Source organism: Bos indicus x Bos taurus, chromosome 18 (assembly GCF_003369695.1).
Source record: "Bos indicus x Bos taurus breed Angus x Brahman F1 hybrid chromosome 18, Bos_hybrid_MaternalHap_v2.0, whole genome shotgun sequence".
In the NCBI taxonomy this organism is placed as follows: domain Eukaryota; kingdom Metazoa; phylum Chordata; class Mammalia; order Artiodactyla; family Bovidae; genus Bos; species Bos indicus x Bos taurus.
Window position 1 is genome coordinate 5,262,569 of NC_040093.1, and position 16,224 is coordinate 5,278,792.

The 16,224-nt window shown below is 42.4% G+C and overlaps 1 protein-coding gene across 1 annotated transcript in view; it reads left to right on the plus strand.

The window, feature by feature from the left end:
* LOC113876059 (zinc finger protein 160-like) overlaps window positions 1-4,406 on the plus strand; it is a 34,734-nt gene extending 30,328 nt beyond the window's left edge. The window contains exon 3 of the mRNA XM_027514888.1: window positions 2,730-4,406. Within this exon, the coding sequence (XP_027370689.1) occupies window positions 2,730-4,312 (1,583 nt within the window). The 3' untranslated portion in view covers window positions 4,313-4,406. The remainder of the gene's footprint in view (window positions 1-2,729) is intronic.
* Window positions 4,407-16,224: the final 11,818 nt, after the last annotated feature.

Here is a 16,224-nt window from a genome sequence, read left to right on the forward strand (position 1 = left end):
TGCTGGCAATTTGATCTCTGGTTCCTCTGCCGTTTCTAAATCCAGCTTCAAGTGCTGGAAGCTCTCGGTTCATGTACTGTTAAAGCCTGGCTTGGAGAATTTTGAGCCTTTGCTATTGTTTGCAACGAGGGAAATTGTGCAGTAGTTTGAGCGTTCTTTGGCACTGCCTTTCTTTGTGATTGGAATGAAAACTGACCTTTTCCTGTCCTGAGGCCACTGCTGAGTTTTCCAAATTTGCTGGCTTATCGAGTGCAGAACGTTAGCACTATCATCGTTTAACTTCAAACAGCTCAGCTGGAGTTCCATCACGTGCACTAGCTTTTTGGTCGTCATGCCTTCTAAGGCCGACTTGACTTTGGACGCCAGGATGTCCGTTACTAGGTGAGTGATTGTACCATCGTGGTGATCTCAGTCATTAAGATCTTTTTTTTGTATAGTTTTTCAATGTATTCCTGCCACCTTCTCTTAATATCTTTTGCTTCTTTTAGGTCCATCCCATTTCTGTCCTTTATTCTTCCCATCTTTGCATGAAGTAGTCCCAGTACCTCTATTTTTCTTAAAGAGATCTCTAGTCTTTACTGTTCTATTGATCTCCTTCCCATTTAGGTCCCACAGAGCAATGAGTAGACTTCCCTGTTTCAGTCATAGTTTTAAAGTCCCTCTTCTTTTTTAATTTCTTAAAACTAGTACTGTATTAAGTTTCTCTTATTTGTTTCCAGCTTCCTCGGACATTTCCCTATGTGTCCTCTGTTTCTGGTTAGTTCTCTGTCACTATCACTTATGATTTGTAGATTGAAACATCTAATAGGCCATTCTCAGAAACATGTGTGGCAAGAAGTGGAATTAAAAATTACTGGCACCTAGGATTTCTGAAAGTGAGTGTTTGGTGTCTCCACTTAAGATGACTAAAAGCAAGAATTAATCATTAGATTGCCTATTACCTCTTAGTTCAGTGGTCCTTGGGGGTTTTCATCTTGTTTCTTCCCCTATAACGTATTTCTGTGCCATCTCATTTTGTCCAGCGTTCTGTTTGTGGTCTCTGTTTTGACGGGTTCAGGAACCTAGTTAGTCTTCCTTCTGGTATCTGTCCCTTGGTGGGTGAGGTTGGTCCAGAGGTTTGTGCCCTTATCCTCTCTTGACCTGTGCTTTGATGCTGGTAACTGTGACCGGAGCCCGCCGGGAATATTCAGGGCTGTTGTTCCCTTGTTCTGTGGGTGTTACTGCCCTCTTTCTGTTGGTGCCTACTCCCTGCGTGGTGCGATAGAGCCCCCAGATCTGATTCTTAGCTGTGATTCTGATCTGTGGTACCAGGCTGCTGGGACTGGAGCACACACACTGGGAGAGAAGTCACTACGTATTACTCTTCTGGGGATGTTCACCTCAGGCTTTGCCCTGTTGTGCCCTCTCCTGCATTCTGCATGCTCTCACGTTATGTAGTGTTGGCACTGCTCTTGGCCCCACCCTAACCGAGGGCATGATGGCCCGTGGCCCTGTGGTCTCTCAGATGTTGTTTTCACAAGGTCACCAGCGTAGATTCAGTGAAGTCAGGTCCTGGGATTGCATTCAACGTGGAGCTGGAGCCACTGTGGTGTTATGGGGCGGCTCAGGCTCTGTCCTGGCCCAGCCCCTTTGTGTGGGAGCCCACAAAGTGTACAGCTGCCAAAGCTACACCTGCCATGAATGAGAGAGCCCTGGTATTTAAGGGGCTAAGGTTACAAAGCCGGTTGTGAGTGTAAGACCATGGCTTGTGTCGCTGGGAGGAGAGGTTTCATCTTTTCTTCTTAATCTCTGGGGTTCAGCTGTACTTTCAGCTCCATCCGTGTGTGTGGCCAACTCACAGGTTCTGCTCCTGAGGCTGCCCCAGAGCACAGGGGCCTGTTGATTGTGGAGGAGGTCGATGGGGGAGCCCATGGCTGGGGGATCAAATGACCTACATGGGTGGAGTTCTTCATAGTCCCTGCTGAGCAGGGGCCGGTCTAAGGGACAAGGGATGCAATGGGCTTCCTGGTTGGGCATCACTCACCAATGGCGCTCTGTTCTCTGGTGGTTCAGGCTTCGACCACAAGCATCCCGTTTGCAGAGCTCCTCCCTCACTCCCATCACTTCAGGCTGTTTCCTCACAGCCAACAGCAGTCGTCTGCCTCAATCTGCTCTCCAAACCCCACCTTTCAGCACCCAGCACTTGTCTGCATTGGTGGAAAAGCCTCTAAGGCTGGATGGGCAAGGCTGGGGTCAGTACCCTGTGTGCAGGTCTCACTCTGTCCTGCTGCCACACGCTGGTTGCTGTGTTCTCTTCCCACAGAGAATGAGGCTCTCCTTCTGTCCAGACTGAGCTCCCCCAGTGAGGGGCTTCCCGGGATATGGAGACCTCTCCTCACTTTCATCTCCCCACAGGGTTGCAGGCCCCAACCCAATTTCTCTCCTCTTCCTTTTCCTTCTTCCTGCTCTCCTCTTTCGTTTGTCCTACGTAGCTCAGCAGGAATCTTTCTTGTCTTTTCAGATTTCCGAGGGCCTCTGCTAGTGTTCAGCTGGACTCTGTGAGAATTGTTCCATTTCTCACTCATTTGTGGAGAGAGAGATGAGCTCCACATCTGCCTAAGCCTCAGGCATCTTGATCCTTCGGTCTCTATTTTACTTTTAAACTAGCGATGGTCATCAATTTTCTCTAATCTTTAAAGAGATTCACTGAGAAGAGCAGGGAAAATTACTTGTTATTTGGTATCTTTCAGCTGTGTCTCCACAAGATACCCAGGATTTGATGCCGAAGAATCCAGCATTAGAAGATGTATTCCCCAAAGGAAACCTAGGAATATGTCAGACATTTCACCTCGGAAACTTAAATTTAATAAAAGACAGGCAATATACGAGGGTAAATGAAAGACAGAGAGGATGTTTATATGGACATAAACAAATGGAGATAGTTATACATAATGCTAATGTTACTGCAAAAAGAAATGAGCAACGTGAGTCAAATTTGGAAAAACACCAAGTTCAGTCTTCAACGTCTGCTGAGAAATGTAAGTGTTTAAGAAAAAATGCCCATCGTTTTTTGAAAAATAAAAGTTCTCTAAAAGGGGATATGGAAAATCTGAAAGGTAATCTAGTCTCTACTGCAAATACTGTTTCAGACAATTCTGAAGGTAGGCTTCGACTAAATATGCATTCAAGCATGTCTGAATACCTACAATTTAACAATGAGAGGTCAAACTCACAATTTAATCAATTTGAGGGATCTGTGAGCAGGGGGTCATTTTTGTTCCCACAAGAGATATTTTCTCTCCATTCCAAGGTGTATAATGTTGATGATAATGAAAGAGATGCCATCCAGCCATCATTGTTCAGTACATATCGTGATACGGTTAATACACAGCAGCTTTGCATGTATAATAAAATGAGTCAGACCTTAAGTAAGAGCTCCAGCTCCAATAATCACAGGAGTATTTATGGTGGAGTGAGAAGGTATTCAGGCAGTGAAACTGGGTCTACGGTTGAAGGAGACTCAAACCTTATGAAACATCAGGAACCTGAATCTTCAAACAAAGATTCTAAAAGTAAGACATTTAGAAATACCTTTGATAAAATGGCACGTTTTTCTCTAGATAAGAGTACTTGTAGTGAAGAGAGGACTTTTCGTGAATATGGTAAGGTTTCTAATCAGTCTTCAGAACTTATTCAACAGCAGACGGTTCAGAATCCACAGAAAGAAAATAAGTGTAATATATGTGGAAATGTCTTTAGTAAAGCATCCAATCTAAGTAAACATAGGAAAATCCATACAGGAAGGAAACCTTTCAAATGTACAGATTGTAGCAAAGCGTTTAACCGTCGCTCACATCTTACTCAACATCAGCGAATTCACACTGGAGAGAAACCTTATAAATGTACAGAATGTGGCAAAGCCTTTCCTTACAGTTCAAGTCTTACTGAACATCAGCGGATTCATACTGGAGAGAGACCTTATAAATGTACAGAATGTAGTGTAGCCTTTGTCTCTTCCTCACATCTAACCTATCATCAGCGAATTCATACTGGAGAGAAGCCTTATAAATGTAAAGAATGTAACAAAGCCTTTCATAGTCGCTCACTTCTTACTAAACATCAGCGAGTTCATTCTAGGGAGAGACCTTATAAATGTAAAGAGTGTAACAAAGCCTTTATTCAGCGCTCACATCTTACTAAACATCAGAAAATTCATACTGGAGAGAGACCTTATAAATGTAAAGAGTGTAACAAAGCCTTTATTCAGCGCGCAAATCTTACTAAACATCAGCGAATTCATACGGGAGAGAGACCTTATAAATGTAGAGTGTAACAAAGCCTTTAATCAACGCTCAAGTCTAACCTATCATCAGCGAATTCATACTGGAGAGAGGCCTTATAAATGTAAAGAATGTAACAAAACATTTATCAATCGCTCACAACTTACCCAACATCAGGGAATTCATACTGGAGAGAGACCTTATAAATGTAAAGACTGTAACAAAGCCTTTATTCAAAATTCAGATCTAACCTATCATCAGCGAATTCATACTGGAGAGAGGCCTTATAAATGTAAAGAACGTATCAAAACCTTTATCCTTAGCTCACATCTTACCTAACATCAGCAAATTCATACTGGAGAGAAAACTTATCATTGTACACAGTGTGGCCAAACCTTTATTTGTCATTCAAAGTTAATTGTACATCATCGAATCCATACTAGGGAGAAACCATACAAGTATAAAGAATGTGGCAAAAGCCTTTATTACGAGATCGGACCTCTGTCAACATCACCGAATTCATACCGCGGATAGACGTTATCAATGTACAGAATGTGGCAAGGCTTTTATTATGTGTTCTAGGCTTACTAAACATCAGCGAATACATACTGGGGAGAGACCATATTCATATGTTGAATGTGGCAAAGCCTTTGCTTGCAACTCAACACTTACTCAACATTGGCGAATTCATACTGGAGAGAGACCTCATAAATGTAAAGAATGTAACAAAGCCTTTCATCGTCGCTGATTGCTGACTCAACATCAGCGAGTGCACACTGGAGAGAGACCTTATAAATGTACTGAATGTGGCAAAGCCTTTGGTCGCTACTCAACGCTTTCTACACACCAGCGAATTCATACTGGAGAGAGACCTTATAAATGTACAGCATGTGGCAAAGCCTTTAGTCGGAGTGATCATCTCTCTAAACATCTGAGAACACACACTAGAGAGAAACGCTAGTAATAGCACAAGTGATGGAAGAGATTTTCCCTAAATGTGCATCAGAAAACACAAGAGTTTATACGAGAAGCCTATGGAGATGATGTAACGAATATGTAGAGAGGTATTTAATCAAAATTTAAATCGAAATAAATATCAGAGATTGCATACTAGAAGGCATTTCATCAGTCCTCTTTTCTGAAGTTTCTCTGAAGGAGAATGACTGTAGTGAGTACTCCATAGTTAAAACACATATAGACGGTGGATATATTAGCATAAATCGTGAGATGAAGGTTGATGGTTAGAAAGTTACAATTCTTAGTAATGTATGTATGCTTGTTAATAATGACGTGATTTGAGATTATTTGAAGTGAATGTTATTAAGCCCTCAAATCATCCATACTATGCTTTCTTTCTAGTGTGTTTGCAGACATAGATTTTTGATGGTTTATTACAGATTAGCCTTTTTGTATTGTGTTGCAACCACTTCTATCTATCCTCCATTAGAAGATGAAGGATACCGTACTGTAAAATGGACAATGACCATCTAAATGGACGTGTTTTTCATTGATGTGAAATATCTGGAGGTTGCCATAATGTAGTGATCATTTAACCTTTCCATGTTGTAAAGTAAGTAGAAGTTGGTTGTAAGGTTTCAATTGTAATATCCTTGATTTTAAGAAGAACACAATGACAGTTCACTGCAATATTGATGTATCTTTATAATATCAACACAGGTCATGATTATTACTTGACACTGTTGAAATAAACACAGCTTTTGTGATAACCTCGAAATGTATTGGAAACTCTTCCTGCAAAAGGCATGGAATTAGTGTATACCATGCTTGCTAAGTGCTTCCTAGCCTTTGTTTGGTAAGCCATAAAAATCACAAGTCTCACATCATTATAACAGAGAAATGAATATCTTTCTCTGTACTTTTGATCTGTACTTAATCATGGATCACGCCGTGGATTGTAAAAGGTTTTATTTCAACTATGTTTGCAATTAATACATCAGATCAGATCAGATCAGATCAGTCGCTCAGTCATGTCTGACTCTTTGCGACCGCATGAATCACAGCACGCCAGGCCTCCCTGTCCATCAGCAACTCCCGGAGTTCACTCAGACTCACGTCCATCGAGGCAGTGATGCCATCCAGCCATCTCATCCTCTGTTGTCACTTCTCCTCCTGCCCCTAATCCCTCCCAGCATCAGAGTCTTTTCCAATGAGTCAACTCTTCCAATGAGGTGGCCAAAGTACTGGAGTTTCAGCTTTAGCATCATTCCTTCCAAAGAAATCCCAGGGCTGATCTTCAGAATGGACTGGTTGGATCTCCTTGCAGTCCAAGGGACTCTCAAGAGTCTTCTCCAACACCACAGCTCAAAAGCATCAATTCTTCGGCGCTCAGCCTTCTTCACAGTCAAACTCTCACATCCATACATGACCACAGGAAAATCCATAGCCTTGACTAGATAAATATTTGTTGGTAAAGTAATGTCTCTGCTTTGCATATGTTATCTCTGTTGCTCATAACATTCCTTCCAAGGAGCAAGCGTCTTTTAAATTCATGGCTGCAGTCACCATCTGTAGTGATTTTGGAGCCCATAAAATAAAGTCTGACACTCTTTCCACTGTTTCCCCATCCATTTCCCATGAAGCGGTGGGACCAGATGCCATGATCTTCGTTTTCTGAATGTTGAGGTTTAAGCCAACTTTTTCACTCTCCACTTTCACTTTCATCAAGAGGCTTTTGAATTCCTCTTCATTTTCTGCCATAAGGATGGTGTCATCTGCATATCTAAGGTTATTGAAATTTCTCCCAGCAATCTTGATTCCAGTTTGTGGGTTATTAATAAAACTGAATGGCTTTTCGTGTTTCGGTTGATTGTAATGAATGAAGTGTTAACCCACCACCAACAGTAACCTCTCCAACGTTATTTAAGGCTGTAGTGAAGAGACCACAATGAACTGTTTGGTAGCCCAGAGAGATGTCATATGTGGAAATTACTTGACTCACTGGCTTTAAACTTCTCATAACTTCATATATATTCCCTCACTTCTATGTTGTATTTCTTCTCCCATTTTTAAACTACTTGGACACTGTGACGATTCTAATAAGAAGGATGATACAGAGTATTGTTGACAGTTTCCCTAAACTGCTCCATGCTGTTGCTGCTTCAGCATCTGTCTGGGAGCAGGCAGCCTGCAGTTCCTTGAGCTCAGACCAGCAGTCCTATGAGCACCTGCACGAGATGACCACCTTACTTGAGACCAGCAGTCTTGCTGAACCCCAGGGTCTATTCACAGACCCCCTTCAATCCCACCGAGAGTCAATTTCTAGGTAGGTTTTTAAGTCCGGGGGTTCCCCAGGAGAGAAGGATCTGGAATTCTCAAGGAGGAAGAAAGGAAAAAGGTTTTTTTTTTTTTTTTTCCTCTACATTTCTGAGGATTATACAACAATCGTATATCCTGCTTGAGGACAGTCTCTGGGAAAAAAATATTCTGGCCAATCGTGTTATCTTACAATGTAAATTATTGGAGTGGATCTAGTGAGGTTTTTACAACCTTCGGACATTGTTTTGATTAACTGTAATAATTAAAAGTATATAACTCCATTGCTAACACTGGCGAGGGGGCAAATGATTTACAAATGATGGAAGAACTGAAGCTGTAGGTAATTTAGCCAGGGACGAATGTAATCAAACTGTAGGTGAGTGGCCCACTCTTCTTCCCACAGACACAATATGGTGCCGCCCCTATCAAGGCCTTTTCTTGGTTTGTGGGACCGATGCTTACTTATGTCTCCCAATCAGTGGATGGGTATCTGCACCTTAGCTTTCCTCACTCTCCAGATGAATACTGGCCCTAACAACCAGACTCTCACGGTGCCTCTGACAGCACACGTGCGGTCAAAAAGACCCATCCAGTTTATCCCCTACTTTGGTCCCGAAATCTTGGCTGGGATAAGTATTGGAACAGGAGGATTGCTTCATCAATCACCTTCTACCATATACTATCCAAGGACTTCACATGAAGGAGGAAACAGAACACGCTCTATCTTGAAAGCAGGACTCCATCTTGGGCTGGACTGTGGACCTTGAGCTATATGCCCAGTATCTATGGAAATGAAATATCCACTAGAAAACCAGGCCCCCTGGAAGGAAGAGGCCCAGGGCTCTCTGTGGCCTAAAAGAATGTCCTAATTATCTGTGTAACTGAATAGAATCATACGTTCTATTATGCTTACTTGGGTATGACCACAGGCCTATTGATAATTGTCGACTGTTAACTACCTAGGCTTAAGGCATATGATTGCGGGTTAACTTTGATTGTATCTTTCTTTTTCCTTTGTTCAGACTAGTTTCAGGGAACCTTATACACGTAGGGTATGTAAGGCTTTCACAAAAACTGGTCGGGGTGCTTGGGTAAGAGGAGACTCTGCCTTGAGCCCGCCTGTGTAATAAACTGCACTACACTATCTGCATTGTCTTTCTGAGTGAGTTCGTTTCCCAGAACGCGTGGCTACTACACAGAGACGACATTGAGAGAGTAGCCACATCTTTAGTGGCCTTACAGGACCAGCTAGATTCTTTGGCTGAGGTGGCTTTATAGAATAGGAGAGGGCTAGACCTATTGACAGCTGAAAAGGCAGGCCTCTGCCTCTTCTTGAATTAAGAATGCTGCTTTTATAAAAACCAGTTAGAAATAGTAAGAGACATGGCCTAACAACTAAGGGAATGAATCATGAAAAGCAGAGAGGAACTAGAAAATTCCTGAAGTAATTGGAACAATATCTGGAGCTGGGCATCGTGGCTTCTCCCTTTAACCGGTCCTCTCTTCATGTTCTTAGAGGTGCTTTTGTTTACCCCTTGTGTTCTCAGAGATATTACCCAGTTCATAACCTCTCGAATTGATCCAGAAAGTTACAGATGTTAATAGCTCAGTATAGTCTCCTAACTGATCTGGAGCTCTGAATATCCTATCGAACATAAGATGATGCTTTCTACAATGAGTGATAGAAACATCAAGCGGGACAATGAAGAGGGAAATGTCAAATTTTTGCATAACTTCCTGCTCCTTTTTCCTCTGTAACTCGGCTTGCTCTTTGCAAAGTCTTAATCACATAGGTCTCAAAAAGTGGGGACTTCAAAATACTAGGAACTGGAATTTATCTCACTCACCCTTGTCCTGTTCTTTCCAATTGCCCTAGCCCCTGCAAATCTGCAAACTCTCTTAATCATGCCTGCCCAAGTATAAAAACTCTGTAACCCCTTTGTTTGGGGCTCAGAGCTTGGAGTGTTAAGTTCTTGGGGCCCGCCGGCATAATAAACCCGAGTTCTCCAACTCTCCGAGTGCGGTGCTCCGTTTCTGCAACAATGGAAACACTTTCAGCCTCCTGGTCTCTGAAGTTGGAGATCCCTTGCCTGCAGACAGGTGGTCACAGTGCAAATCATTTTGTGAAAACATGTTTGCTCAGGCTGCAGAGGGTAGTGAAAAAACCCTAAGTACTCAGGGTATCCTGTGCCTTCCAAAGTGGCACTAGCGGTCAAGAACCGCTTGGCAATGCAGGATACACCAGAGAGGTGAGTTCCATTCCTGGATCAGTAAGATCCCCCGGAGGAGGGCATGGAACCCATTCCTGTATTCTTCCCTGGAGAGTCCCCATTGGCAAAAGAGCCAGGCGGGCTACAGTTCATGGGGTGCCAAAGAGTCAGACTTAGCACGCTAAAGGCAAGGCATCTTTGGGAAGAGTTCTGAGAACAAAGCTTTGCAGGAACCCAAGGCCCCCAGGTGATTCCCGCCAAGCACGCATTCCCCACCACCCCTCCCCCAAGGGCACAGGCAGAGGCGGTGGAGGGCCACACCCATCCGAGAAAGAGCCCCTCCCCAGGCAAGCAGCCCAGCAACCTTTCTTTCTCCAAGTTCCCGCCCTAATCCTCAGCTCCAGAGAGGTCTCAGGAGTGCAGAGTGTGAGGCCGCAGCTCAGGGCTCCTAAATGTTGGTCTTCACCCGCCATGTTTCAAAAACCCTCAAAATGTGTGTCAGCTAGCCCAGTAATTGGGTCGATCCTGTTCAGTCGCTCAGTCGTTTCCGACTCTTTGCGACCCCATGAAACGCAGCACCCCAGGGCTCCCTGTCCATCACCAACTCCCGGAGTTCACTCAGACTCATGTCCATCGAGTCAGTGATGCCATCCAGCCATCTCATCCTCTGGCGTCCCCTTCTCCACTTGCCCTCAATCCCTCCCAGCATCAGAGTCTGTTCCAGTGAGTCAGCTCTTCACATGTGGTGGCCAAAGTATTGGAGTTTCATCTTTAGCATCAGTCCTTCCAAAATTAGGCCACAGATCAGGAAAGGCATATATGAAGTGAAATTCACATATAACACTTTTAAAAATTATTTATTTATTTGTCTGCACTGGGTCTTCGTTGTGGCAAGTAGGATCTTCAGTCATCCTTGTTGTTTTCAGGTTCTTTGGTTGTGACATGTAAATTCTTAGCTACAGCATGTGGGATCTAGTTTGCTGATCAAGGAAAGAACCAGAGCTCCCTGCATTGGGAGCTCAGGGTCTTAGTCACCGGATCGTCACGAAGTCCCCAAACTAACATTTTTAATGATAGATTCAGATTATAGTTTCCATAATAGTGCCAAAATGCAGTGATTATGCATTCTTCCATGTACTTCTTACCCCATGACTCATGTTGACTGGTTTAAGTGTTTCTGTGAGATTCCCATGCTATGGATTTTTTTTTTTTTTCCATTTGACTCGAACAAGTGTCTTGGAAAGAAAAAGTGAGGGATGTCTCTAAACTATCACAATTAACGGAGTAATTTAATGTCTTCTTTCTTTCTTTTGCTTTGTAAAATGAACACTCACGTGTGTTCAGCCAAGATCCTGGGTTTTGGGAGTGGGGGTTTTCATTCCAAGCCCAGGTCTGATCTTTTCCTGTACAGTCCATGCTCACATCACAGAGTCTCATCACAGCTTTGTATTTTCCAAAATGTTTACAAGAATCTTATTAGTTCTAACCCATGCTCAACTGTATTAAAATTTAAAATATAGTCAGTGCAAATAAAGAATATAATCCTTAAACATTATATACATTTTTAATCCATTCAAAGTTTCCTGAGTTTAGTGACATGAAACTTACTCTTAATGAGCATATAGCCCCATTTGAGTGTATGTCTGTACTCAGTGGAGATTAGTTTGCGTAGTCTCTGGGAGTTGGTGATGGACAGAGAGGTCTGGCATGCTGTGGTCCATGGGGTCATGAAGAATCAGACCTGACTGAGTGACTGAACTGAACTGGACTGTATGTGTGAAAATATTAACATGACCTGATCAATTTCTTCTTCTTCTTCTTCTTCTTTTTCTTTTCCTTATTCATTTTTTGGAAGAACTTCTGTGGAAGAGAATGACTACCCGCCCTGGTATTCCTGCTTGGGAATTTCTTGGATAGAGGAATCTGGCAAGTTAGAGTCCATGGGGGTCACAAAAATTGGACATGACTGAGTGACTAAAAGTTTTTGTCTTCAGTATTCGTTACAGTTACAGAAGCTTCTATCACCTTTTCATAGTGTTGTCTCTGTGAATCTGTCTGTGTTTTATTAGTTAAAATCTGAACTACATAAACTGAAGTAAAGTTTCAGTTCAGTTCAGTCGCTCAGTCGTGTCCGACTCTTTGCGACCCCATGAGTCGCAGCACGCTAGGCCTCCCTGTCCATCATCATCTCCCAGAGTCCACTCAGACTAACGTCCATCGAGTCAGTGAGGCCATCCAGCCATCTCATCCTTGGTCGTCCCCTTCTCCTCCTGCCCCCAATCCCTCCCAGCATCAGAGTCTTTTCCAATGAGTCAACTCTTCACATGAGGTGGCCAAAGTACTGGAGTTTCAGCTTTAGCATCAGTCTTTCCAAAGAAATCCCAGGGCTGATCTCCTTCAGAATGGACTGGTTGGATCTCCTTGCAGTCCAAGGGACTCTCAAGAGGCTTCTCCAACACCACAGTTCAAAAGCATCAATTCTTCAGCACTCAGCCTTCTTCACAGTCCAACTCTCACATCCACACATGACCACTGGAAAAACCATAACCTTGACTAGACGGACCTTTGTTGGCAAAGTAATGTCTCTGCTTTTCAATGTGCTATCTAGGTTGGTTACAACTTTCCTTCCAAGGAGTAAGCGTCTTTTCATTTCATGGCTGCAGTCACCATCTGTAGTGATTGTGGAGCCCCAAAAAATAAAGTCTGACACTGTTTCCACTGTTTCCCCATCTATTTCCCATGAAGTGATGGGAGCAGATGCCATGATCTTCGTTTTCTGAATGTTGAGCTTTAAGCCAACTTTTTCACTCTCCACTTTCACTTTCATCAAGAGGCTTTTGAGTTCCTCTTCACTTTCTGCCATAAGGGTGGTGTCATCTGCATATCTGAGGTTATTGATATTTCTCCCGGCAATCTTGATTCCAGCTTGTGTTTCTTCCAGTCCAGCGTTTCTCATGATGCACTCTGCATATAAGTTAAATAAGCAGGGTGACAATATACAGCCTTAATGTACTCCTTTTCCTATTTGGAGCCAGTCTGTTGTTCCATGTCCAGTTCTAACTGTTGCTTCCTGACCTGCATAAAAATTTCTCAAGAGGCCGATCAGGTGGTCTGGTATTCCCATCTCTTTCAGAATTTTCCACAGTTTATTGTGATCCACAAAGTCAAAGGTTTTGGCATAGTCAATAAAGCAGAAATAGATGTTTTTCTAGAACTCTCTTGCTTTTTCCATGATCCAGCAGATGTTGGAAATTTGATTTCTGGTTCCTCTGCCTTTTCTAAAACCAGCTTCAACATCAAGAAGTTCACGGTTCACGTATTGCTGAAGCCTGGCTTGAGCATTCTTTGGCATTGCCTTTCTTTAGGATTGGAATGAAAACTGACCATTTCCAGTCCTGTGGCCACTGCTGAGTTTTCCAAATTTGCTGGCATATTGAGTGCAGCACTTTCACAGCATCATCTTTCAGGATTTGAAATAGCTCAACTGGAATTCCATCACCTCCACTAGCTTTGTTCGTAGTGATGCTTTCTAAGGCCCACTTGACTTCACATTCCAGGATGTCTGGCTCTAGGTCAGTGATCACACCATCATGATTATCTGGGTCGTGAAGATCTTTTTTGTACAGTTCTTCTGTGTATTCTTGCCACCTCTTCTTAATATCTTTTGCTTCTGTTAGGTCCATACCATTTCTGTCCTTTATCGAGCCCATCTTTGCATGAAATGTTCCCTTGGTATCTCTAATTTTCTTGAAGAGATCTCTAGTTTTTCCCATTCTGTTGTTTTCCTCTATTTCTTTGCATTGATCACTGAGGAAGGCTTTCTTATCTCTTCTTGCTATTCTTTGGAACTCTGCATTCAGTTGCTTATATCTTTCCTTTTCTCCTTTGCTTTTCACTTCTCTTCTTTTCACAGCTATTTGTAAGGCCTCCCCAGACAGCCATTTTGCTTTTTTGTATTTCTTTTCCATGGGGATGGTCTTGATCCCTGTCTTCCGTACAATGTCATTAACCTCCATCCATAATTCATCAGACACCCTATCTATCAGATCTAGGCCCTTAAATCTCTTTCTCACTTCCACTGTATAATCATAATGGATTTGATTTAGGTCATACCAGAATGGTCTAGTGGTTTTCCCTGCTTTCTTCAATTTAAGTCTGAATTTGCCAATAAGGAGTTCTTGATCTGAGCCACAGTCAGCTCCCAGTGTTGTTTTTGCTGACTCTATAGAGCTTCTCCATCTTTGGCTGTAAAAAATATAATCAATCTGATTTCGGTGTTGACCATCTGGTGATGTCCATGTGTAGAGTCTTCTCTTGTGTTGCTGGAAAAGGGTATTTGCTATGACCAGTGTGTTCTCTTGGCAAAACTCTATTAGTCTTTGCCCTGCTTCATTCCGTATTCCAAGGCCAAATTTCCCTGGTACTCCAGGTGTTTCTTGACTTCCTACTTTTGTATTCCAGTCCCCTATAATGAAAAGGACATGTTTTTTTGGGTGTTAGTTCTAAAAGGTCTTGTAGGTCTTCATAGAACAGTTCAACTTCAGCTTCTTCAGTGTTACTGGTTGGGACATAGCCTTGGATTACTGTGAAATTGAATGATTTGCCTTGGAAATGAACAGAGATCATTCTGTCATTTTTGAGATTAAATCCAAGTACTGCATTTTGGACTCTTGTTGACCATGATGGCTACTCCATTTCTTCTGAGGGATTCCTGCCCGCAGTAGTAGATATAATGGTCATCTGAGTTAAATTCACCCATTCCAGTCCATTTCAGTTTCCTGATTCCTAGAATGTCGACATTCACTCTTGCCATCTCTTGTTTGACCACTTCCAATTTGCCTTGATTCATGGACCTTACATTCCAGGTTCCTATGCAATATCGCTCTTTACAGCATCGGACCTTGCTTCTATCACCAGTCACATCCACAGCTGGGTATTCTTTTTGCTTTGGCTCCATCCCTTCATTCTTTCTGGAGTTATTTCTCCACTGATCTCCAGTAGTATATTGGCCACCTACTGACCTGGGGAGTTCCTCTTTCATTATCCTATCATTTTGCCTTTTCATAATGTTCATAGGGTTCTCAAGGCCAGAATACTGACGTGGTTTGCCATTCCCTTCTCCAGTGGACCACTTTCTGTTAGACCTCTCCACCATGACCCGTCTGTCTTGGGTGGCCCCACCTAGCATGGCTTAGTTTCATTGAGTTAGACAAGGCTGTGGTCCTTGTGATCAGATTGACTAGTTTTCTGTTATTATGGTTTCAGTGTGTCTGCCCTCTGATGCCCTCTCGCAACACCTACCGTCTTACCTGGGTTTCTTTTACCGTGGACGTGGGTTATCTCTTCACTGCCGCTCCAGCAGAGCGCAGCCACTGCTCCTTACCTTGGACGAGGGGTATCTCCTCACCGCCACACCTACTAACCTTGAACGTGGAGTAGCTCCACTTGCCGCCACTCCTTGGATGTGAGGTTGCTCCTCTAGGCCGCCATCCCTGACCTCGGATGTGTGATAGCTCTTCTTGGCCACTGCCCCTGACCTCGGACGTGGGGTAGCTCCTCATGAAAAGTAAGCACTTACAAATCAGACAGTTCTAACTACAAGAAAAATTAACCTAAATGAATTTCAGATTCATGTTAACTGGGAATTATTCAATATTCAATATCTAGTATTAATGTTTGTTTGCTAATCTAATATAGATATGTCTAAGAGTCATTAAGAATAGTATTTTCATTGTGCCTAAGTTTATTATAAGTTAAATATTGTTATATTGTTTTATCTGTTGCAAGTGTGTCAGCCAGCAAAGTACGTCTAGTGGGGGAAAAAAAAAAACTTCAAAGAAAATGCAAAAGAGATATGAGCTTTTAGATACACTCTTTTAAGAATAATTATACTTTAGAAATGTCTGTCTAAAACAGTCTTTAGATTGTGGTAACCTGAATTCCTAGAGCTGTGCTAAACTAAGTGATGGAAATTTATTAAATAGCTAGATGATTTCAAAATTAAATAAGATTCTGAAACATTCCTTACTGAGGACTAACTTCCTCTTACAGAGAAACTAGAGATTTTGGACTATTCATGAATAATATTTGATGACATCCTGAGATGTTCTCCAGAATTATTTTCAGAAATTATCACTGGTATTTATGTTCACCAATTTATAGAATGCTTAAGTTCTTGATTGCTTAAGGAAAGTAGCATGTATATTTTCAGTAAAGAAGGTATGAGGAATGAAATTACACTTTATGAAGGAAAAAGGAAGTAAATCTCACTTATAGGTGGCTGTTTCAGGATGGGAGAAAAAAGTAATGGGTACAGAAAGTGATAAGAAGGTTTTATGGCCAGTGGACCCCAAGGGAAGAGTTTTGTGCATAAATACAAGTTTTCTTGATATGTTGAACTGCCTTTCATGATGGACTTTAAGTTTCTTTACCTCTAAAGTGATCTGTTCTATGCTTACCTTTGAAATCTTCTTTGGCCT